The 22,811-nt window shown below is 52.2% G+C and overlaps 8 protein-coding genes across 8 annotated transcripts; 5 read left to right on the top strand and 3 right to left on the bottom strand.

Annotated features, from left to right (window-relative positions):
* Window positions 1-1,351: 1,351 nt before the first annotated feature.
* BDZ99DRAFT_202396 (PAP1-domain-containing protein) lies at window positions 1,352-3,685 on the bottom strand. Its single transcript, XM_033713265.1, has 3 exons — window positions 3,016-3,685; window positions 1,713-2,959; window positions 1,352-1,654 (listed from the first exon to the last, which is right to left on the bottom strand). The coding sequence occupies exons 1-3, from the start codon at window positions 3,535-3,537 to the stop codon at window positions 1,480-1,482; spliced, it is 1,944 nt and encodes a 647-aa protein (XP_033569363.1). The 5' UTR covers window positions 3,538-3,685; the 3' UTR covers window positions 1,352-1,479.
* Window positions 3,686-5,053: 1,368 nt separating this feature from the next.
* On the top strand, window positions 5,054-6,092 carry BDZ99DRAFT_482833 (uncharacterized protein; the record flags this gene model as incomplete). The annotated part of the gene is made up of 3 exons (XM_033722528.1): window positions 5,054-5,128; window positions 5,211-5,949; window positions 5,998-6,092. 3 exons carry the CDS (start codon window positions 5,054-5,056, stop codon window positions 6,090-6,092), a joined length of 909 nt encoding a protein of 302 aa, XP_033569362.1.
* An 863-nt stretch (window positions 6,093-6,955) lies between these two features.
* BDZ99DRAFT_468871 (uncharacterized protein) lies at window positions 6,956-8,181 on the bottom strand. Its single transcript, XM_033721363.1, has 2 exons — window positions 7,806-8,181; window positions 6,956-7,752 (listed from the first exon to the last, which is right to left on the bottom strand). Exons 1-2 carry the CDS (start codon window positions 8,164-8,166, stop codon window positions 6,986-6,988), a joined length of 1,128 nt encoding a protein of 375 aa, XP_033569361.1. The 5' UTR covers window positions 8,167-8,181; the 3' UTR covers window positions 6,956-6,985.
* Window positions 8,182-10,243: 2,062 nt separating this feature from the next.
* BDZ99DRAFT_527430 (uncharacterized protein) lies at window positions 10,244-12,926 on the top strand (the record flags this gene model as incomplete). Its single annotated transcript, XM_033726259.1, has 4 exons — window positions 10,244-11,608; window positions 11,668-12,163; window positions 12,222-12,815; window positions 12,871-12,926. The coding sequence occupies 4 exons, from the start codon at window positions 10,244-10,246 to the stop codon at window positions 12,924-12,926; spliced, it is 2,511 nt and encodes an 836-aa protein (XP_033569360.1).
* Window positions 12,927-13,881: 955 nt separating this feature from the next.
* On the top strand, window positions 13,882-15,119 carry BDZ99DRAFT_468869 (uncharacterized protein). The gene has a single exon (XM_033721362.1). The coding sequence runs from the start codon at window positions 13,963-13,965 to the stop codon at window positions 14,911-14,913; it is 951 nt and encodes a 316-aa protein (XP_033569359.1). The 5' UTR covers window positions 13,882-13,962; the 3' UTR covers window positions 14,914-15,119.
* A 240-nt stretch (window positions 15,120-15,359) lies between these two features.
* On the top strand, window positions 15,360-16,503 carry BDZ99DRAFT_370568 (uncharacterized protein; the record flags this gene model as incomplete). The annotated part of the gene is made up of 3 exons (XM_033714812.1): window positions 15,360-15,639; window positions 15,740-15,895; window positions 16,073-16,503. Coding segments are annotated over 3 exons (867 nt in total), but the record flags the coding sequence as incomplete, so codon positions are not given.
* Window positions 16,504-18,139: 1,636 nt separating this feature from the next.
* On the bottom strand, window positions 18,140-20,814 carry BDZ99DRAFT_527427 (uncharacterized protein; the record flags this gene model as incomplete). The annotated part of the gene is made up of 3 exons (XM_033726258.1): window positions 18,140-19,488; window positions 19,541-20,303; window positions 20,350-20,814. 3 exons carry the CDS (start codon window positions 20,812-20,814, stop codon window positions 18,140-18,142), a joined length of 2,577 nt encoding a protein of 858 aa, XP_033569357.1.
* Window positions 20,815-21,124: 310 nt separating this feature from the next.
* BDZ99DRAFT_468866 (zf-DHHC-domain-containing protein) lies at window positions 21,125-22,803 on the top strand (the record flags this gene model as incomplete). Its single annotated transcript, XM_033721361.1, has 3 exons — window positions 21,125-21,384; window positions 21,438-21,591; window positions 21,640-22,803. Coding segments are annotated over exons 1-3 (1,243 nt in total), but the record flags the coding sequence as incomplete, so codon positions are not given.
* Window positions 22,804-22,811: the final 8 nt, after the last annotated feature.

Raw genomic sequence — 22,811 nt, 5'->3', positions numbered from 1 at the left:
ATCCCTGCAACGCCTATAAAACCTCCCCCTCCCCTTCTCAACCTGCTCTCTTTTTCTCCAGAACACGCAGCTTGCTAGCGGCAAGATCTGCAAAATGCCACCTCTAAGCATCCCATGTTCGGAGCGGTGGAGTGGCGGATGAAACGAGAAAACGACACCTACCATGTCGCTTGGGTTTCGTGGGAGGATCAAAACCCCTTCAAAATTCCGCGATGGAGTGGTTGGAAGGTTCGATACTGCCCTTCGTCTTTCCACGTGGTCGGTGGGTTGGGGAGTTGTTTGAACATGCATGACCTGGGCAGCTTATGGAGTCGGCGGTTGGTGGAGCAAAATGGCCCATAATCTTCCCCAATGGAGTGGGAGTGGGGTGTGGAGGTGCTTCAAAAAGGACTGCCGGGAAGCTGATGGAGTTGGGGTTGGTGGGATCAAAAGGTGCGCTTCAACGCCTGATGGAGTGGAGTGGGTTCGGGCGGGCTGGGATATTTGATATCGGAGGTGACGATGAGCATCGTGACATCGACGCGACGTTCCACTGCTCTATTAGCTAGTACTCCGAGTCCGTAGGGACGAGGAGCGATGCGGGCTAGTCTTACTAGACACTACTGCTCGTCGTCATCTTAGCTGGTAGGCGAACGCAGTCCTCTCGGATCCACTTCCACCATGAGTTCGAAACATGGGCTTTTTCGAAGCTCTAGAGGCTCCGCTGTCTGAAGAAAGGAAAGTCGATTGTCTGTATGCTGGGTTTTATAGGCGAAAGGATGCATGAGCCACGTGATTACTCGGGCCTCGTCGGGCTGTTTCACAATGATCACGGATCAGCCCGTGTACTATGTGGGGCTCGAGTACGGTAGTATTAGCGAGATAGTCCGATTCTTGGAGACATTGCGAAACTCCTATGGCGAGCGGTGGAAGAGGAGTGAATTCAAAGGCTTCAGCATTGCAAGACCTGAACAAAAACCAGGATTCACTGTAAACATGATATAGTACACGGAGAGGAGAGGCAAACACCTGAGTGGAAAGGAAAGTGGTATTTTTACGAGCAAGTCAGTCAATTACAGCATGGGAGCATCATCCTCTGTCATCCGCATCGTCCCATTTCCATCATCTTTGCCTAGGATAAATGCATTCTCATCCACGCATACCTTCCACTCATTCAGCTCACTCGATCTGCAAAGCACAAAGAAGCAGCAAAGGAAGGCACCCATAAAACACCCAGTCACCATATCGCCGCATCTGCAGTCAAGCTGGAGGCTCAGGCTCCATAAGGAGTGACTGGTACACAGACGCACCACAAACGAAGGCAGGCCGGGCTAGTTAGCGCACGGCCGCACATTTCTTGAAAAGGGAGTCCGAAGCAAAATGAAAAAAAGCCCGAGGTACCGGCCACCAATGTAGTTTTCTTGTTTACAGGATCCAGAACCAGGATATACGCCGTGACTGCCGCCGTGCTGGTCGTGAGAGTCGTGACGCGAAGCAAAATCAATTACTCGAGCGGCGTTGGCCTTCCGGGAGACGCTTGAGGGCTGCCTCGACGTCCTTGTTGTCGACGACGACGCCGCTTTCAGAACACCTGGCCTTGGAGCGCAGTTCTGAACATAGGTTGTCGATGTCGATCGTGCCGTCTCTGAAGTCGGGCCTCTTGGCGAGTTTGTCCCTGTTGTGATAGTGAGCAGTGTGTCCGATGATAAGGTGGACAAACGATGAATACTTACCATATCTTATGACAGTTGAGCAACTGAGCAGGATCTTCTCCGGGAACGACTTCGTCATCAATACCGTCTTGTATGCGCTCAATCTCCTCCAAAGGATTTGACTTTTGAACGGCTGGCGTGTTGTTGTCACCAAAGTTGAACGGGCTTCCGAAATCAGCCAGTGGGAATGCGTCATTGAAGAACCCGCCGGTGAAGTCACCGTCGCCAACAATAGCGGCCTGCGACTCGCGGTAGTCACCAAACAAAGTTGGGTCGAACTGTCCACCGTTCTGGTTGGCGAGGAAATCAATGCCGTTGAAGTCGGTCGCAGGCGATTGGTTTGCAGCTGCAGCAGCTGGGGTGGCGTTAGATTGAGACATCGCACGAGGAATTGGATTGCGAGAATTGCCGCAGGCCATATTCAGCTTATCACAGAAGGTGACCTCACCTTCGGGATTTCCAGAACCGCATCCTCCTTCATTGATAGTGTCCAGACCATTGCTCGGCGAGTTGTGACTTGGCTCCGGAGATGTGTCGCATGAGGATCCCATGCCGTATTGAGAGACGGACGAAGCAGATGGAGAGTCTGAGGTAGATGATCCGCTATTGAATTGGAACACGCGCGACTGAGCCGAGCTGTCAGTGCTGCGACGGCTGCCATGGTTGGGAGCATTGTTGTTATTGTTGTAGTCGAAAACAGAACTGGAGTTAATTCCGTTGACCATGGGACTGAAAAGTCCATTGATATTGCTGCTGCTCGAAGCATTGCTATTAGGAAAGCCATTAGGAGGACTTCCCTTGGAGTTGGTCGTCGGCGAATTGGAAGCAACCCCACTGAGTTGACTCTTGGGACTTAGGCTAGCACCGTTGCTATTCGTTCGAACAGGTGAAGTAGTAATTGTGGATGGCTTATTTCCTTTGGCGAGACCGCCGTTGTCAAGAAGGTGGGCGCCTGGCAGACCACCAAATCTTGGGAACTCAAACTGGAAGTTGTTCGCAGGGGTGCCATTTCCAGTGTTAAGTGATGCAAATCCACTCGTGACCGCAGGAGCGCGACCTAGACCAGAGCTGTTGAGAGACAGACGCTTGCGATATTCACGCAGCTCGGTTTGGAGCCTCTGGACTTGAGCGCGAAGCATGCCGTTCTCGTGATTCGCAGCGTCAGATGCCTTTTCCAGTTCGCCGACCTTAGTCTCAAGGTCTTTCAAATGCTTCTCTTTTCGCTCTCTGAACGCCCTTTGGGCTGCGCGGTTCTGTGCCTTGCGTTTCTGATGCGGCATTAATAAAATTGATGTGGGTTGATGAGATTCAGCATGAGACTTACAGTCGTAGGTTCGGATGTCAATGGCTTCCTACCGGGCTTCTTTGCCGTCTTATCTTCACCTTCTCGTCGCTTTCCTCCGCCTTCTTGATCATCACCGTCGTCATCCGGGCTCTTTCGCTTATCGGTGCTTTCGTTGTCCCCCTCGTTCGAATGGCTCGACGAGTCACCTGGCAGACCGCCAATCATCAAATCGCTGTTGTCGCCATTGTCATAATCGAAGCTGTTGTCGCCATCGAGGTAGTCGACAAATGGACTGTCGTCGAGGTTGTCGAAATTGAGGTTGGCACCGAAGGTGTCGGGAGTACCCTGCTGAGGAGATGCGAAGAAGGTTGGGTCGATGCTGTCGATGCTAGAATATTGCAGGCCGGCATTGGCCGCACCCTGCTTGTTGGGACCGTTGGAGTACATGTTGTTGTTCTTGCCGTTCTGGTTTGAGGCCAGGGCGGCTAGGAGGAGGTCTTGTTGGTTTGGATTGAGGTAGTATTGATTGTTCTTGTAGTCGGTGGTTGATGTGCCAGCCATATCTGATGGTAATGGCGAGTTGGATTGGAGTTCACGCTGGTGCTCGATGGTAGAGACTCCACCTCAGGCAGACGCCAAACGGTGTCCGGGGAGGGTGAAAGAAACCAGACAGGAAAAGCTGAGGCGGTTGTATTGGGATCGGTAGGCTACGGAGTGGATAAGGTGAGCAAATACAATGTCAAGCTCCGAAGGGCTCAATCGGCACTATCGGCCACACCCAGTGCCTGGAATGTCGCGGATGCGTGAGAGGAGCAACCAGCACTCTGTGAGGTTGCAGAGGGAGGACAGGTTGAGGACTACGGACGAGGTCGGGCCAACGGTCGGCTGTGCTGGCGGGGTTCGCTGTGCCTTTGCAAGACGGCCGACTGGAGCAGCAGCGCGCACAGGTCGAGTTTTACGACGTCTCGTAGGCAGGGCGGCGAAGGGGAGGCAGAGGGCTGGCGGGAGGCGAAAAAGACGAGGTTGGTGAGATGATGGAGCGAGGTGGGAGGAAGCGGGCCAGGCCAGATGGGCGCAGCTAAGATCGGAGGGGAATGGAGGAGCAGCAGCACAAAGCAGCGGGCAGCGCGAGACTGATTCGAGCCGTGCTGCCGCCGTGGTTGGCTGGCGGCGCCGTTGTAGGGCGTTGATTCATAATCAGCGTAAAAGCAGCATCGCGGACTAAGCGGTGTTAGGGCTGGAAGACGGTGGAGGAACAGGATCGAAGTCTGCACCCGCCAGTGCTTGAAACACGGCCGCGAGCCGCAGCAGAGCTTGTCGAGCGTTCCTGGCAAGGCGATGTGGCGACGTCTCCTTGACTTGCTGCACTCGGAGTAGTTCTTGTACCCTGGTCGACGAAGTTCGTGAACTGCAGGTTGCTGCGTCATCTGCAGAGGAGCAATCCGAAGTCTGATATTGACGCGCAAGCCCTTTTAGACCTACATGGAAGAGAGCGGCTTAGAATAGAGAGGTCATGTCTGCACGGCGAGCTCTCAAATGTCTCATTCCCTTAGTATATTCTCAGCAGTCTTTGGTAGGCGTATGCTCGGCACGAGAGATCAGGGTGTTCAACTGGACACCCCAGCCTCATGTATTCGCTGATGAGTTTTTTCACGAGTTGGTCGGGTCCTGTTCAAACATTCCTTGGTCCTCGTCACTTTCTACTTGCAGTGAAATGCTGGTAAGCTTCATGTGATCCTTAATAGCTATGGCTTCGAGTCTGATATGATGTCTAGAGCACTCTCTGGCAAGCGAGTGGTGCATTGGTCTATGTGATCCACCATAGTGCTGCGCTCGTGTATGAACTGGATCGTCGAGTGTCACAGTTCCACTTCATTGTGCATATCGACCGGCTCGAGGGATGGACTCGGATGATGATGCCTTGATACCTAGCACGTGACTTGATGCCAAGAGCCGCTAGTCGCTAGCGTGCCTCGGCGCGCCTCATCTACGACCTCACTTTCCTGCCGCTCACCACCTCTTCACCCGACACGACGCCACAACACCGGCGACTCCTCTACAGCAGAAACCTGCCAACATGGCGCGCACGGTGAAAGACTGCCAGGCAGATATCGCCGAGCACGAGAAGTCACTCGTGGAGCTTCGAGCAATGGTAAGTGCACAGCAATTATCACCAGCCCCGGACGGTCTGGAAGAGTCTTCCTGAACTATTCTGCTAACATTTTCAAAAACAGATGAATACCATGCGGGAGTCCATCAAAGTTAACCCGGATAACATCGCCGAATTCCAACCTCTTATCGATCTAACGGAAATACGATACAAGGAAGATGAGGCAAAGCTTGCTGACTTGACCAAAGAGCTAGCTGTGCTACAAGCTCAGGAGAAGAAGGCTACTCAGCCAGAGAAATGGTCTATCGAAAATCACCCAATTCTTGGCAAGAAGCCCGAAATCACGGAAACCCCACCTGCCGACGTGCAAGTCATCAACACATTCAAGGTCAACGACATGGTGATGGCACGCTGGATCCACGGAGACCGTGCTTTCTACAAGGCGAAGATAACCATGGTCATGGGCTCCGCAGCAGCCCCCAAGTTCCGCGTCAAGTTTCCTGACTTCAACAATGACACGGACGAAGGTCTAGAGTTGACCGATATCAAAGCATTGGACCCGTCAAAGAAGAGGAAGGCTGAAGAGACAGCAGCACCGGCGGCAGCCCCTGTCAAGACACCTGTCACCACCAATGTCATCTCTGCGCCGGCCAGCATCGATGTCAATCTCGCCTCTCAGGCCCGACAGGAGCCCAGCAAGGTCAGCGATGGCCCTCCGAAGCCCGCCAAGATGGCTCGCAAGGCCCGTGGAAACAGAGTTCTCGAGAAGAGCAAGAGCAACTGGCAAGCCTTCCAGGCCAAGGGAACCAAGAAGGTCAAGAAAGAGTCTATGTTCCGGACTCCGGATCTTCCCAATGCTAGGGGTAAATGCCCCTATCCTGTTTGGAATTAATCGCTAATTTTGGACTTAGTTGGCTTCACTGGTTCTGGTCGTCCTATGGCCAAGGATCCTACCCGCACCAGACACACCTACACTGTTGAAGACGACGGCGACTACGAAAACTGAGTACGAAGGCACCATGACTGAACGGCGAACAACGGTACTGTGGACAAGGAAGCATATCGCGACATCTTTTTCACTTTTCTCCTAACTATTTACCATGAGTACAGAGGCTAATGGATGATTTGCAAGGCAGAGCAATGTCCAGACATGACTGGAATCAATCTTGCTTCGAGGCGTTCGGTAGGTGCTGAGTGCTTTCTTTTCTAGTTCTGCCCAATCCCCTTTTCCCATATTATCTCCCCAGCGGTTGGTTGATGGCTTGGCTTTTGATTGCTTGGCTTGGCGGTCGATGGCTTGGGCAATGCTGCATCCGAGGATGATGGGAACGGAAGGGCGAATGAATGGTGCGGAATGAGAAGATATACCAATGCTTGCTTGCTGTGGGTACAGTACAAGACAAGGACTGTAGTCTGAATACATCGGTTCACTACTTCATCCCGGCTTCACCATGCTTTGGAAAATTGACACGGGTGCAAAGCTACTGTTGCGGACGATGGGTACGATTGCTGTCCAGGTGGGCTACCTCAGACGTTGCTATCCAACACTGTCGAGGACGACATCAATGTACCAGGTAGACTGGAACGGTAGAGTCTGGAGTGTACTAATAAGGTTGAGCCTTTCATCGATCATGTGTTCGAGTGTTCGAGCTATGGCTCCGTTCTCACAAATAGACAATCTCTGTTTGTAGACTTCCATCTGCTTATGTCTGAAGAAACTCGATGCTCTTTTAGCACACAAGACACATTTCTGATCTGTGTGTACCTGTTTGACGCTGCCCCGAATCGCCTAAATGCATTCTCAAGAATGGTTCCAGTTCCAGTACATGTACACGGGGCCCTGCTGTCTGGGATGGCTTAATGATTTTACGGCTTGTTCAGATTGATGAGCTGCTATAACTATAGAGAGTCTAAGTCCGAGTCGGACCCTTCAGGAGAGTGTGTCCAAGTAGGAGCTACAGGCTGAGGAGCATGCAAGTGGGTTGATGCTCCAGATCCTGTAGCTACATTCTTAGATTCCTCACCCGTCTTCCCCCCGCTCTTCGGCTGAGTCGACGCTCTGGTTTTCTTCCGATCCTCTTTCGGCGAGACCTCCTCATCACTCGACGTTTTCAGCGCCTCGTCTAGCGAATCTAGCGACTTCAGCGAATCCAGCGAATCCAGCGAGTCCAACGAGTCTAGCGAATCTTCGCTCTCCGTCCCGGCCACCCTCTTCTTCACTCCACCACTCGCCTTGGCTTTCCCCAGCTCCTTCAGCCCATTCCCTCCCCCACCATCGCTCGAAGAATCCGAATCTAACGAGTCTAACGAATCGACACTACCCAAAGCCTTAACCACACTCACCTTCCTTCCCCTCTCCCGCCGCCTCGCCGCCTTCTTTTTCCGCCCTTCCTCGTCACTGCTCTCCAGCATCTCCTCCAGCTTCTCGTCATCCCACTCGCTGCTATCGCTCAACGTAACATCAGCACTTGTGTCACGATCGGGCAGGCGGGTTGGCCGCCCCATTCTAGGTTTTCGCATAGCCGCGAGCACGCCTTTGCGGCCGCTCGGTCTCCCTTTCTGCCCGAGATCCGTGAAGGGGGAGACGCGGACGATGGTCATGCTTCCCGGCGGCGTGACGTTGAGCTCGTAGAAGCGGGTGCGCCGAGCCGTGATCAATATCTTGACTAAACCACCGTCAGCAGCCTCCCACGAAGGGACAGATTAGAGCGTCACGCACCGACTCGGTTCTCGATCTGCGTGAGGGCGTGCAGCCCCTGCAACAGCTCGTCCAGCTCGTCCGCGCTCGCGGACTCGTCGAACGCGGCGTCCATGTTGTCGATGACTATATACACGAAGCCGAAGTTCGTCGCGCGGATGCTGCTGAGCAGGACCTGCCATGCGCCCTTGAAATCCGCCTGCGCGGTTAACAGGCCCGTCACGAGCGCGCACTGCGCTTCGAAGGTGAAGTAGTCGGGCCGCTGGTGCGCGAGCTGCTCGATGAAGCGCCAGGTCCAGGCGACTGGGCGGCTGGGTCCGCTCCCACTCCCACTCCCGGCGCTGCCGTCAGAGTTGGGGGCTGTGGCTTGCTCGCCAGTCATGAGGCTCAGGACGACGTTCCCAGCTTCGCGCGCGGCTTTGGCGACGTCGAGGGATAGCTGTGTTGTCCAGTCCGGGCGGGAGAGGAAGCCGTCGATGTAAAGGAAGGAGGAGGCGCGCGACTCGACCCACGTGTTTATTTGCGGGTTCTCGAGGAGGCCGAGACGTTCGTAGGTGCGGCTTGTGCTGCCTTTTGTCTCGGCGGCGAGGGAGAGGCGGGCGAGTTCGGCGTGAGGCGATGAATCTAACAAAGCGGGGGCGAGGGTCGGGGGACGGATGAGGAGGAGGACTACAGGGAGGGCGCGGGTGCTGAGGAGAGTCTTAGATGCTTCAAAGGGGTCGATCTCTTCGCGTTTGCGTGCTTCTTCTGCTTGTTGGCGCTGCCAGTCGAACTGTTTTTGGGCCTCTTCCATCATGGCGGTCAGACCCTGGCTGAGGCCTTTCACGGTTTGGTTCGTTTCGTCGATTTTCCAGTTGCCCATGGTCATCAGGGCGTGGGTTTGCTTGGTGATGGTCGTGTTTTCGGCGATGGCGATGCCTTGGCCCAATGATGCCACTTCCTTCACTTTAATGACGTGGCCGTTGATGGCTTGACAGAGTGGCTCGAAGCGGATTTTGTACGGCAGGGCTATATTTTTGAAGAAGTTCTCTGTATATATTATTAGCGTCGTTCAAACCAATATGACCGCTGTGGGTCTAACTTATTGAGTTCTCCTGGTAATACTTGACTGCTTCCGCGAGAAAATTCGTGAAAGCCTCGTACGCTCCACACACGTGCTTCGCCATGGCTTCCGACGGGTACAATCCTAGAAAGCATCTGACGACTTCGAACTGATCGCCGATATCCGCCAACTTTTGCAGCACCGTCTCTTTCAGCTCTACGGAGTTGATGTTCATGATCAGTAGGAAGCGGATGCATCCCCACGCTAGGGTTGCATACTCGGGCGCTGCCTGGGACACGACGTCTACGATCGGGGCGTAAAAGTAGATTGTAGAGCAAAATTTGTCGAGGCCGGACTTTATTTTCCGCACGATCTTGTTCGAACTCGCGGCCTCTTTTGCTCGTCTGTCCCGCGCGGCGAAGGCGGCGTTCCGGACGTCAACGAAGCACGCTGAGCGCTCTTGGATTTGGGCGAGCTTTTCTGTGTTGGCCAAGCTGTTGTATGTATGGACGGCTGATTTGAGTGCTTGGTATGATTGCTGGGTTCCATGGCTATTGCCTGGTTAGAATGCTCTAGCAAAGATATGAAGCGTGATATGAAGGAAATCTACAAACCTTTTCCAGATCTCTAAAGCCCACTGCTTCCCTTGACTAGGAGCTGGACTCGGGATCAATGCTCCATCTCCCTCTGCGAGTGGGAGTCGTCTTTGTAGCTGATCTAGAGTGGGTTTTGCGCCTATAGTGGACGCCCGTTTGGGGGGCTTGATGAAGCTTATGCCTTCAGAGAGCTCCATGCTCGTAAACGCGTCTCTCTGTTGATAGTTCGCCTACTTTTACGAATAGTCGCCTTTGGTCCGTTGTAGTGATTCTTCATTCATACCGTCGTTTTCTTGGAGGTGGAAAGGCGGATACTGCACTACCAGGCTGCCTGCACCTAGGTAGCAAATCCGGTCCTCTCCCTGATTGGACAAAATTGGCCCCCAACCCTAACGCGTGGGCTGAATTCTTGTGCCATCTAACCCCCAGCAAGTGCAGAGGATCGATAAGAAAAACGCCGGAAATAGCCAGCAATGCTTAGAAGGCGTCTCAGCCATTCTTACTGGGCGCGGGCGGCCATTCATCACGCCAATCGCGCCGGCCCGTCCATGTGGGGTGGTCCGGCGCATCCTGCTTTCGAAATCTGGAGACAGTGGTGGCGTTCTCCACGCCCTCTTCGCCCCCCCTGCCCCCGTACAAGCACTAAAAGCTTAGGCAAGCGTTGTGCGCCAGGGGGCTGACTGCCGCAGAACCTTAGAACCTTTGCGACCTTTCAAACCCAGTATATCCATAAGCGTGGACTCCAGACGACTACTGGGCAGAAGGATCGCGGCAACTAGCTTATAACACCCCTACCGCAGCAATCTTCTCTGGTACTTCGTATGGCTGCGACAGCCCCACCTGTTCAGCCTCAACCTCTCCCTCAACCTGGACTCTTGCAGGACTCGAAGAAGCCTTCGATTGCGCGGTACGATACGTTCGCTTCAACTGCAACTACCGCAACCCTCGAGACGGAAAATGAGAGTTGTGGCGAGTTGACTGGAAGTGAAGTAACTGCCCTAAGCCCTACCGCCATGGAGTCAACGGAGAAGCCAGCCGTCAATGGCAACGATCCGACGGCTCTCAAGGAGCTTGTGAGAGAGATTCTGAAGCAGGAACGACTTGAGATCCAGACCCAGGACCGCAATTCTGGACGACCTGAAGGACTTGATGGCCTCACGTCGCGGTTCCTGGCGTCGTACATTACAGAGCTAGAAAAGAAAGTTGCCGCACTCGAGAAGGATAAGAAAGAAGAACCAAAGGACGAGAGCAAGAAAGACGAAACCAAATCCGAGAAGAAAGAAGAGGAAGAGAACAAGGACGAGAATGGACGACCTAAGCTTGTAGTCAAAAGGCTTCGCAAGGAGACCACAGCTGCCGCAGCGGTCGCCGACGAAGACGAGAATGCAAAAGGGAAGAATGGGGCTGATCAGAAGCATATCTTGACCGTGACTCGTAACATCGAGAAAAACAACCAGAAGACCCTTGAGATTAGATCCAGACTGGTCATCCAGTTCCTTCGCAGGGCTGTCAAATATTACCCCGGGCAGGCCCTAGGAGGGAGTATGGTTGCTTTCATGGATCCATTCATGCTGCTTTTCCATTACAGAAAAAGCATTTCTGAGGAGCTAGCCAATCCTGAGCTGGATGTAGAGACGAGGACGCATCTCGAGCATGTTCTGGAATTTATGAAGACGGAGTGTCCGGAAGTTTCGCAGGAGCTAGACGCCTTGGAGGAAGATGAAGATCGGAAGGTCATCTCCTTCGCCAACTCTTGGCTTATCTTCCGTCCTGGAACGATCGTGTACTCGACACAAGAATCTGAAGATAAAGACGAGGGCGAGAAGGCAAAGGTGGTTGTTTCATCACCTGAAGGCGAAAAGCGTGCATACATGGTCGAAGAGTTGGCTGGCTGTGAAATCGAAAAATTGCCAAGTGGTCGGGAAATCCGAACCTCTCTGAAGCTCCGATGCTGGTCCATTGATTTCGATGGATATCGGTTTGGCCGGACATACACAGAGCTTTATGTTCGACCTTTCAATGGTTCCCGGGAGATCGAGCAGCTGGAGGTTGTGCCGGAGAAGTACAGTGATCCAGAAATCAGGGACAAATTGATTGAGAGAGGCCGTTCGTTCTGGAATTTGAAAGAGAAGGATAAAATATTCCGGTTGTACACTGGAAAGGCTTGGTCTAAGACTTCTTTAGCGGTGAGATTGCTACACATCCTCTATCCGGGCGCTTTTTGCAATACTGAACCATGCTTTAGGACACCCTCCGAGTGGTAGTAGACCACGCAGCGTACTCCAAGACCGGTAGCGAAGGTATCAAAATCGAGGGGGTCAGTAACCAATCGCAAGAAATGCACTGTCCATGCAGCGATTGCAAAGAGAAACGCGAGACGGCTCGACAAAACTTTGAGCGTTTGGATAGAGTGTCGCCATACGCAAAGTACAACTCGGTCGAGCCCGATTCTGAGCCGGACGACCTGACGCTACTACTCTGTCCAGATCGCGCGTACGCATTTTCTCTCCGCGATAAATCCTGGATGCCGGTCAAACTTCGTGATCTGAAAACTGTGGAGTTCAGGAAGAAGGCGTTCGACAAATTGGTCATGAAGGCTGATTACAAGCGGACTGTTCAAGCCCTCGTCTCCACATACACATCTGATGATCGTAAATTCCGCGACATCGTAGAAGGCAAGGGACGCGGTCTCGTGCTACTTCTCCATGGCCCACCTGGTACCGGTAAAACGTTGACAGCGGGTAAGCATGCTATACTCCCTTGGCAGACTAGTAGGGTTACTTTACTTACCACGAACAGAATGCGTTGCTGACGAATACCAACGCCCCCTCTACATGGTCACCTGTGGCGACCTGGGTACCGAGCCCTGGGAGCTCGAAATGAACTTGCGACGCATCTTCAAAGACGCCACAACATGGAACGCCGTCCTCCTCCTTGACGAAGCCGATATTTTCCTCCAAATGCGCGACTACAAAGATGTCAACCGCAACGCCCTCGTCTCCGTCTTCCTGCGAGAGCTCGAGTACTTTGACGGAATCCTGTTTCTCACAACGAACCGCGTTGGAGCGATCGACGAAGCGTTCCAATCCCGAATCCATGTGACGCTGGGTCTGCCGCTGCTAGACGAGGACTCGAGGAGGGATATTTGGAAAATCTTTATCAAGGATTTGAATGGCATACATAAAGATTCAAGGAAAGACTTGCTGAAACATGTGAATGCGAAGTTGGGAAAGTGTAACTTGAATGGGAGGCAGATTCGGAACTGTGTGAGGACGGCTATTGCGCTGGCGGATCAGGCGCACGTACCAATTAGTGCGAGGCATCTTGACGATGTGGTGAAGATGGGTGAGGAGTTTGCGGAGTATATGAAGACGTTGCATAAGATGGATGCTGGTAAGTTTACTGAGTTTGACACTGAATTGTGGGAGTAAAGGCTAACTTTGAGTAGAAGAGGTTCAGGCGTCAGTGGGGAACAGGTTGGCGAGTTGGAAGCCTAGGGATTAGAAGGAGAGGAAATTCTAAGTAACAATCCTTTCGCCGTAGTATTACAATTCTTCAACTCTGTTCACGGTATCAGTTTGTTGTAAAGCTAGCACGGAGTTTTGTGCCGAAAACGCCGAAAACATCGCTAAACCAGGGCGCTTCACCATATACTGCTCAAATCTGGAGGAAATTAGTGGAGATCGAAGACTGGACCGTGTGTCGTCTTAGGTGCGTCTACGCTGATTCACCTCTGCTTGGCCCGATGAAGATTCAGCAACTTACGGGCATATACAGTGCGTGGTCATAAATATCCTCACACTTTCCTGCCGCCGCTTATAGTGCATCATGGTAACTTCAGAAATCGATGGCGATGGATCACACTTCCAATCTGTGTACACTCCTCTGCCGCTGCTTGGGGCAGCCTGACGAGTTCACCAGTTGTTCAAAAGGCGGTACTTCCGTCTAAATTGGAGTTCTGAAAATAGCATGAGGCACCACAAGTGATGGTAGAGAAGTGTGCGGATATCTGTGACGAGACACAGTACGACGTCGTCTGACCGTGCTCAACGGGGCATCCTACTAGTCACAAGTAGACGCGGATCGAACCGAATCGTTCAAGAATGTATTGGAGTGCATCAAGCAGTGTCCAATATTTGTACACATCTTTGTGAAGTCGCGATGTAAGTCCAGGTCGACTCGATAATAATCCGCTTGCAGGTCACGTGGCATCTATTTTAGGCATATTCTACCTATGTGCCAGCTTACTTGGCAGATGTAAACGTAACCTCTGACATATTAGTAGAGATTGCGAAGCCACAGTAATGGGAAGCGTGGTAGCTTTCTGGGGTACCCCATACAGTGTCGGCCTGGCTTTCCAAGGTTCCAGGGTTCAGAGTGCGCTCTGATGCCACGTGATGCAACCCGCACAATAAATGGCCACGGCCACACCTACCTATTCACTTACACACACTCACGGAAACTACAGCCCGCTCAACTACTTCTCACGAATACCAAACAACAAACCAACAATACTCACTCGACTACCAACTCTTTCCAAATGGACTGGCTCAGTGTGCTGGAAGACGTGGCCCTCGAGGCAGAACTGGAAGATATGGCCCTCGAGGCAGGTACCCAAGCTCACGAGGAGGCCTTTTACACCCCGGCAAAGCTCAAAGATCCTCAACTTCTACGCGATGATACTCTCCAGCACATCCACGACATCCAAAATGGAGTCAACTCGCGCCAGAAGCGTTCCCAAATTGGCGCCTCACAGTGCCGGAAGCGAGAGACCACGGGCGGAAATGTCTTCTACTTGGTCAAGTTGGAGCCTCCATTCAGCACCCCAGAAGAGCTCGCCGTAGCCGCAAACCTTGGCCCGAACAATACACCCAGCGTGGAAAAAGCAACTGGAGACGAAGGCACAGCTCGTTTCTGTCGTCTGAGCCCCCATTCAAAGGACGTTCTAGTCGACTGGTTGAATCTAAAGCACCCCTCATACCGGCCAACTTTCATCAGAATCGGGAAGGCATCCAAGGAGCTGTCAAGCACGTCTACCTACCCCAGTCTAGGTGTCGATACTACACTTCCCCAACATCGACCCAATGCCTGGGACGCCTCGCGTCCATATCCTCTGCAGGACGAGTACCCCGTCTGGTACTTTTTCTACGGCACCCTTGCAGACCAAGACCTCTTGGCCAATCTGTTCGGGTGGAGTGACGTCGCTCATAAGTTGCCTATCTTATACCGCGCTTCTCTCAAAGGTGGCATCTTGAAGACGTGGGGTGGCCGATATAGGGCGATGATTGACTCACCTGGAAACCTCGTGGAGGGTTTTGCATACCAAGTCCAATCCAGGGACGAAGAAGACGCTTTACTGGTATATGAGACGGAGAAGTACGAGGTCGTGCGGTGCAATATAGTGCTGGAAGTTATTGCCTCCGTGGGTCTGAAGCAACTGGTAAAGGGCTGCACATTCAGGTATGCTGGATCTGAGGAAGACTTGGCTTGATGCGGGTAGGCGGTGCAAGAGAATTTACGGATATCCTTGTTGTTGTATGATGTCCTTTTCAGGCAGGTTGAATCGAGCTATCAGCCGGTAGTCCACTTTGTTAAAGGTTATATTTGGAAAGCTCTATGAGCTCACCCGGCGTCGTTATCACCTTCTCGACTTACGTATGTAAATTGTAAACAAATGCGAGGTATTTGTTCTTCCCCAATGCTCTCACTCTCCTCACTCTCCATACTCGCAGCACCACTTTCAGCCCACAACTCTCAAGCTTCGCAGCTCACACGACATCCGACACAATGTCTTCCCTTTTTTGTGCAGAAAACTTCTTCTCCCTCACACGGAGCCCGCCCGTCCGTCATACTTCTGCAGGTATACTCTCTTGGTCAATCGCGTCCCCCGCAAACGCAACCCCTCGTCCTTCGACAAGCACGCCACATGCCCGTGCCCATTTACCTTTCAACTTCGGTGTGGAACTCGAACTCATCATCCGACCGAAGCACATCGACTCGCTTCCTTTCGATCTCCGTCTTCCAGACTCCGATGCAACTCCACGACAGACGCGCGACTTCAACTTCACTCTGTTGAAAATGATTGCCCAGCTGCTATCGGCGTCCGAAATGCCTTGCAACGTGTTCGATCACAACTGCGATGAAGAACCCGATTACACCAAATGGAACGCCACGCTTGATGCCTCCATTTCCAAGGCCCATATTGCCAACGGTTTCTGTAAGCCTGCTTTGAAGCAAGGCACAAAACTGTCTCCATTCTTAGAACCTATTCACATGAATAAGTTTTCTCAAGAATGCTGACACGCTTTGCTGCATAGATCCTGTAGAAATCGTCACTCCGATCATCAAGGCAGACGCTGATTGGGTCTACACCATCGACAAGTTCTGGTCGGTTATGGACGATGCATTCCTCTATCGTCGGGACATCTCCTGTGGTACCCATGTCCATATTTCGCCAGCCTCCGGGTCATATAGTCTCGTCCAACTTCGTCAAGTGGCAAAGGCCGTCGCCTTTTATGAGCCAGAAACCGCACGATGGGGTCCCATGTCAAGACAAGATCGTATCTCCGCGTTTTGCAAGAGCAACATCAAGGGATGCACACCTATCGCCAGGCTTATCAAGCAGCGTGGCTTCTTGCGTGGCATTAAAGATGCCTTTGAAGTCATAGAAACGTCGGAGAGAGATCAAATTGTCGATTTTGTGTCTCCCGACAAATACGTCTCGTGGAACTTTCGCTCGGCGAAGACAACTGGTTTTGGTAGCATCGAGTTCCGAAGACCTCCAGGCGTTACAACTACTTGGCAAACAAAACACTGGGTTGCATTTACCATGGCTTTTACTGAAATGGCAATTCAAGCAAGTCCGGAGCAGTTCGACCCGCCGTCTTCCCAGAACATCGACCGCTTCCCGCAGCCCACGTTCGACACGTTACTGATGAACGCGGCCTATGGAATTCGAGTCAATATGGAAATAGATCAAGCACTCGGCCTATACGACGATGCGAGATCCCTCCATATAGCCAACATCACTGACGAGAACTTGGAATGGCTGTGGAGGGCTGACTGGGAGTACATGCCTAATATTGACGATACTGACGAGTGATTCTAGTTTTCTTTTTCCACTGACAGTTACTTTCTTCTATATCTACTGACCGCCGAACGGCAACACTCCGCGTTTACATGCTCTTACCGCCAAAAAACAAAAACAATCGCAAAAAAACTTCAAAATAGATAGGAGGGAGCCTCTGAGGGTTGGCATGAGATCGGGGCCTCTAGCTTTCAACCGAAGAAGACGAACTCCGAAAAACGCGGTGGCAAAAATGATATCTTGGGCCTTATGGACTTACTGCGAACATCGTATACGACGACTGCTTCACGTTCAACATCAACTTACTGCTACGTCTTACGCTTCACATTTTTATACTCCATCCTACACTTCTCCTTTTCCTTAGGCCGCGATGATCACCGTCACCGTGGGCCAAAACTAAGTCTATGATCTACCAACTACTCCCTTTTCCGTAGAAAAGAACCAAGCTAACCGTTATGGACTAAGAGCCAACAGACGCAGAATCCGACCCGAAGCCCCCCAGTCCTACGCCCGAGACGCGCCTTGTAGTGACATGCACGGAGGGATAGGCTGTTGGCGGGTTCGACTTTCGGTTTCGGTTTGATTAAACACTCCCGCATTTTCCGCACTTTGCTAAGTGAATCAGACACGGCATACGGCTGCAGCGCATGTGCGGAGGAACGAGGGTGGTGGTGGGTTCGAGTTTCGGTTTCGGTTCGACAAAATGATTCCGCACTGTCTTCATTCTGCTAAGTGAGTTAGACGTGGCGTGCAGCTGCAGCGCATGTGCGGAGGAAAGAGGCTGTTGGCGGGGTTGAACTCAGGTTTTGGTTTGCTTAAGTATTGCCTCTGCGTCCTCGCTTTGCTAAATGATGTAGACGCGAAGTGGGACTGGTAGGAAGGGTTGGCGTGCTGTATGGGGCTTCAATTGCCGCGAAGCGTGTGCGTGGTGGATGAGTGATCTGCGTGTTTGGGACTAGACTGGAGCGTTGAGAAGTGTACATATGAGATAACGCCGAAATTCAAATCTGTTTGCATCTATTTTGCTACTGGCTGAGGTGCTTCAGACCGTCTTTGAAAATCAAATATCACGCCAAGTCCGTCGAGGCAAATTTCAAGGTAACTTCCAAATGGCTGTCGTGACGAAACCGTTGGGCCACTGAGTGCAATTTAGACTCCGTTCAAACTCTCTTGTGTACATTCATACCACTGTCGGAAGGGCTTTAATGTAGCTCTGACAGTGAGTAGGTGATGTAAAGTTTCTCGCACCGGTAATCAGATATACGTTGATTGATACCAATCTACGGCCAGATGACATCGTCTGAGGTGACCTGGCAAGCTTACCAACTGTCCAAAACGTTTGTGAATCTTGACGTCTAGAGTCTCGAGGATGTATTGAAGGACTTCAAACGGCGACAGACAAGTCTACAACGGACTTTTCTCACGGCACTGTATTGAGATATCGAATGTGTACTATTCAGGGTCGTTACATGAAGTGTCATCCACACGTTGGCTGACCACAATCCAACCATCTGGGTACCGTAGCCTGAGCGCACAATCCATGCGCCCGATCGATGGTATTCAACCCCGAATGACCCTCGGAAGCCCACTCGCTGAAAATATCGTATGCATCGTTAAGTGCTCTACGCCCTCAACCCTGCCGTTGTTCGGACACCTGGCGGATATATTCCAGCACGGTCCGCCGCTCCATACACCCTCCCCACTCGTCATCCGTATGCTTCTTTATGACTCTCCGGACTCGTCTCGCATCGGTTGACTCCAGATCTTCATCATCCTCGGCAGTCCATACGCCCCTCCTCTCAGGCCACGGCTCCCCATGGGCTACCTTAGCCAATACCTCTTCCGACAGCTTGGCTCTAGTCATGCAAGCACGCATGACGTCTCTGATGAGCTCATCGTCGTAGCCGCGGTCTAGCATCTCATGGTAGAACTCCATAGTAGCCTCGCCGTCGAGAGGTGGGTCCGGGTCCTCTTGGCTGTCCCATTCGACGTCTGAGTCCATGTCAGGTTCGGGCATGTTCAGGTCCAGCGGTGGAGTAGACTGGCGCTGGCGTTCAAGATGCTCTAAGCTGCGAAATTCCTGGATCGAGTGCGATGTTCCATCGGAAGCAGCATGGTCCGGAAGCGGAGAGGATGACCGGTCGCTCGAATGGTCCAAGTGCGTGTCGGGGAGTTCGACTGGGCCGGTATCAGGGTTCTCTCCCTGCGTATAAGAAAGATCGGGGACATCAACATTAGGAATATGTTCCTGCGAGTTGGGGAGGTCGGCTAGGCCTACATCAAGCACCTGTGTTGGGTCCGCGAGAATTGCCTGCGTGTCAAGCGCTGTGGGGGGTTTATAGCGGCTTTGGTGAGGAGATGGAGACGCAGAAGCATCGTCAAATACGGTCTGCTCCTTGTGATCAACTTCCTCCACTTCGTCTTGCCCCTCGTCTTCCTGCTCCTCCTCACTTTCATCTTCATCGTCGCTCAGGTCGATTACTCGATGCTTCGGAGTTCTGGCCTCTTGTGCTTCTTCTGGGGCTTCATCTTCCTCCTCGGGTTCAGAATCGTCCGAAACATCAACATATATCCTCTGGGCGTTTTGCTCCATGGACGGGTCCTCATGACTGCTTTCCGCCGCCTGGTCGTCCTCCATTGCGTCTTGGCTTTGATCCACTACGTCTTGATCTTGGCCCTCCATCTCGTTCTGGACATCGCCCTGATTAGCTACGCTTTCCTGCTGGCGTTGCTTCTTACTTCTCCGTGAGTCTGAGAACTCCTTCTGTGTTTCCTCACTTTCGTCGTCCTCTTCACGGCCTCGTTTGCTAGAATTGCCTTTGCTAGAGTTTATATATTGGAGGCGCCATTCCCGGTACTCAGTTGGATTACTTTCTAGGCGATGGCGTTCCCTGTCGGCAGCTTCTAGTTGGTAGTAAGGGGCTTGCTCCTTTCCTGATAAAGCTTTCCAACGTGGGTTAAGTTTTCGATGAGGAGCTGCTGTTCACAAAGTTTTAGCGCATGGCAAGTAGCTCAGCATAAATCTACTTACAATAGTCAGTAGGATCGCAGTCCTCGAGTTCGTGTCGATGAGCTTCGAAATAAAATCGGTAAGCAACCATTTGTTGCCGGCCTTTTCGATGCCCCATCAGCTCGTATATCAGATCGTCGCGTGATTTTACAGAGTCCCCTACAGCTAGAGACTGCATCGTCGCAGTGGAAGCTTGCACAGGTGACTTTCTTGGTTTCTGTGCAGACGATGAGTTCCGATTCTTGGTGTTTTTCTTTGGTGTGTAGATAATCACGCTCGGAGATGGTGGTCTTTGACGTTGCTCCTTAGCTGGCTTCACCTCAATTGTGTCCTTTACGTCTTGGTCCTTCTCCCAACGCGGGAGCACCGTTTTCTCGTAGAAGTCTCGCCATTGTTGAGCAGTGTGGTCGGTACCTTGGGCCCATGGCTCCCAGCCCGCTATATAATCTCTAGCCGGAGCGTTTTGGATAATGGGAACATTGTTGTATAATTCGTCCCAGTCTTCCGAGTTCCAAACTGGGGAGCCGGCTTCTCGGGGCTGTTCTGCTTCTTCCGGTTCCTCAACTTCACTCCGAACTTGTTTTATTCTATCCGCGTTTCTCGAAACTGTGCTGTCCTTCCGTCGTTCGGAAACGGGCTGGCGAGCGGCTGAGTCAACATCGGACGGAGGTACATCGGAAGGAGGTGAGAGTGGGCCATTAGTAGGCGCGCAACCAGGAGGCGGTTTGTATTGCAAATGTTTGACGTAGCGATCTCGCCATGATTGCCATGGGTGGCGTGGATTCTGCACTTGTCAATCAATGAAGTTAGGAAAATCTGGAAGACCATACCTTTTCCTCCAACTGCTTGTAAATCACGTTGCCCATGATTGCGCTCCCGTCGCGTTCATACGACTTGATCCAGTTGTACAGCTGTCTATCGTCTTCAGCGGTGAATGGAATGCGGCCACTCTTCGTCGGTCTGAATGAACCAATTTCTCGCACCGTACCCGCTGGTTCGCCTGCGACGTGGTCGTCTGGGTCTTGCAGCTCGCCTTTCCGGATGGATTGCTCAATAAACGTGTATGAGATGCTGCCTGCTGGAATGTCTTTGCGCATGTGATCCACAATGATATAGTCCGCCAGCTTCTCGAGTGGCACGACCTTGCCGCCGTTGCTTTTGACTTGTTCGACGAATGACGAGCGCATAGGACAGCGCTGAGCTATAAAGAACTTCTTGCCAGCGAACAGCTGCCCTTGGAGATCTGCTCCTTCGGCAACATCGCTATAAACCACTTGCGGCCGAACTTCTGCCATATCGCTGTCCTGTACTGTAGCTCCGGGAGGCCGTCGTTGGCTCGCCGACGATGGTGAACGGCTGTGTTTATCCCTAGAAGTTTCCAGGTAGCACTGTTGCGCCCCAAAAAGGGCGTTCAGAAGACTGCAGTCGGAGTCGCGGTGGAAAAGAGTCGGGTCTTGGATAGAATTGAGGTCGTAAAGTGTACAGAGGGTGGAGGGAGTGAGTTGGAGTCCAGAAATCGTGGGATGTTGGTCTTTTGACGCGACGCGATCTGCGATCTACAATAAATAGTGCCAAGACATTAAACTAATGTCAACCCTTCAACATCTCCATGTTCACCAACAAACAACAATCACAAGAAAACCGAACCGAGTACTTCGGATTCAAATGCAGCGCATTTGTATCCAGCTTTGATGGCAGCCAGCCGGGCGCGTCACACTTCAATTACTTCTGCCCCAACATGAGCTCAGGACGATCTCGCCCTCTATTCCCGCCGACATGTCTTTGCTCCAGAAACTTGCGATATTTACAATCTCTGTCTCCTTCATAACATTTGTCGCCTTCTTTGGCAGACTTCCGGCTCTAAGGTACGATGCGTGGGCTCCATAATAGATGACGTCGATTCTAAGCGCCATTACAGAAACACCCCCATCGGCTTCCTCCACCGTTTACTGATAATACACCTCCCGAATGGTATGCGGAATGTCGATTTATACCTCACCAATGGCCGTATTACAAATGGAAGCTCGCGACTGGGCCACTATCTTATGCATGAGAAGCACCCCGTTGTTGTGGTATGAATCTTGGTTGTTCTCAGCTTTATCTTGGGCTAACACCACCAGATTTTCTTTCTAGGCCTTATAACAGGCAGCGCATCCCTCTTCGTCCCTGCTGTTTGGTCAAAGCTCCTCGCCAAACACAAGGCTATCTTACTTCTCGTTCTTCCTCTTCCATACCTCTTTACGTATCTCAGCGCTCGCCGCAACCTCCAAACGCATGTCACGGCCTCTAATCACACGGCTCAAATGCGACACTACCCATATGACCGAATACTATACTACCCAGGGAACGAATGCCGGACCTGCCACCTCCTCAAACCTGCTCGAAGTAAACACTGCAGTATCTGTAAAACCTGTGTTGCGCGAGCGGATCACCACTGTGTCTGGGTCAATAATTGTCTGGGACGCGGCAACTACAAATGGTTCCTGGCGCTTCTCCTTTCTACCGGCCTACTGCTGGCATATGGAGCATACCTGGCCTATCTCGTGCTTGCGCCACAAGTAAAAGCACGGTATGCGCGATACGAGTACTATTACAGATATCCGGCCCAGCCGGCCGAGACGACGCGCTTAGCGGTTTTGGTCGGCTCCATTTTGGAACGCACGCATTACCTAATCACCTACCTATCCATAGCCTTGGACATCGGCTCTGTATCCATTGCCGGAGTCGGGCTTCTAGCTCTTCTGACTTGGCCCATGCCCCTCGGCTTACTAGGCTACCACATGTACCTTATATGGGCGGGTATGACGACCAATGAGAGCAGCAAGTGGGCTGACTGGCGAGATGACATGTACGACGGGGTCGTCTTCTTGGGACTGCAGAAGAGCAAAGAGGAAGATAATCATCTAGATCCGGAACGTGAACTGGAGGAACCACCCACGTCATGGCCAGTTTCGGGCAGACATCTTCTAGTGCGCACCAGGGACGGCCAACCGCCTCAGCAGTTGTCCCGGCGTCTTCGAGAGGCCGCTCAGGAGGGGAGTTGGGAGCGGTGTTGGCGGCTAGCGGAGGTGGAGAATGTGTATGATCTAGGGTTTTGGGACAACCTGATGGAAGCTCTAACGTAATGCTGTGGAAGGAATACTTATATAGTGAGGTCCCATCCAAATGTCACCTAGTATACTGCTCGATGTATCCTGCGATCGCCAAGCTTCTATTCATATCAAATACAGAGTGAAAGGCAGTAAGCTGATATATCCAGCTTGCTTTAGGGCTTTCAATGCCCCTGGGCTTC

The sequence above is a fragment of the Mytilinidion resinicola genome (genome assembly GCF_010093595.1).
Source record: "Mytilinidion resinicola strain CBS 304.34 unplaced genomic scaffold BDZ99scaffold_32, whole genome shotgun sequence".
In the NCBI taxonomy this organism is placed as follows: Eukaryota; Fungi; Ascomycota; class Dothideomycetes; order Mytilinidiales; family Mytilinidiaceae; genus Mytilinidion; species Mytilinidion resinicola.
This window is presented reverse-complemented; position numbering and strand designations above follow the sequence as displayed.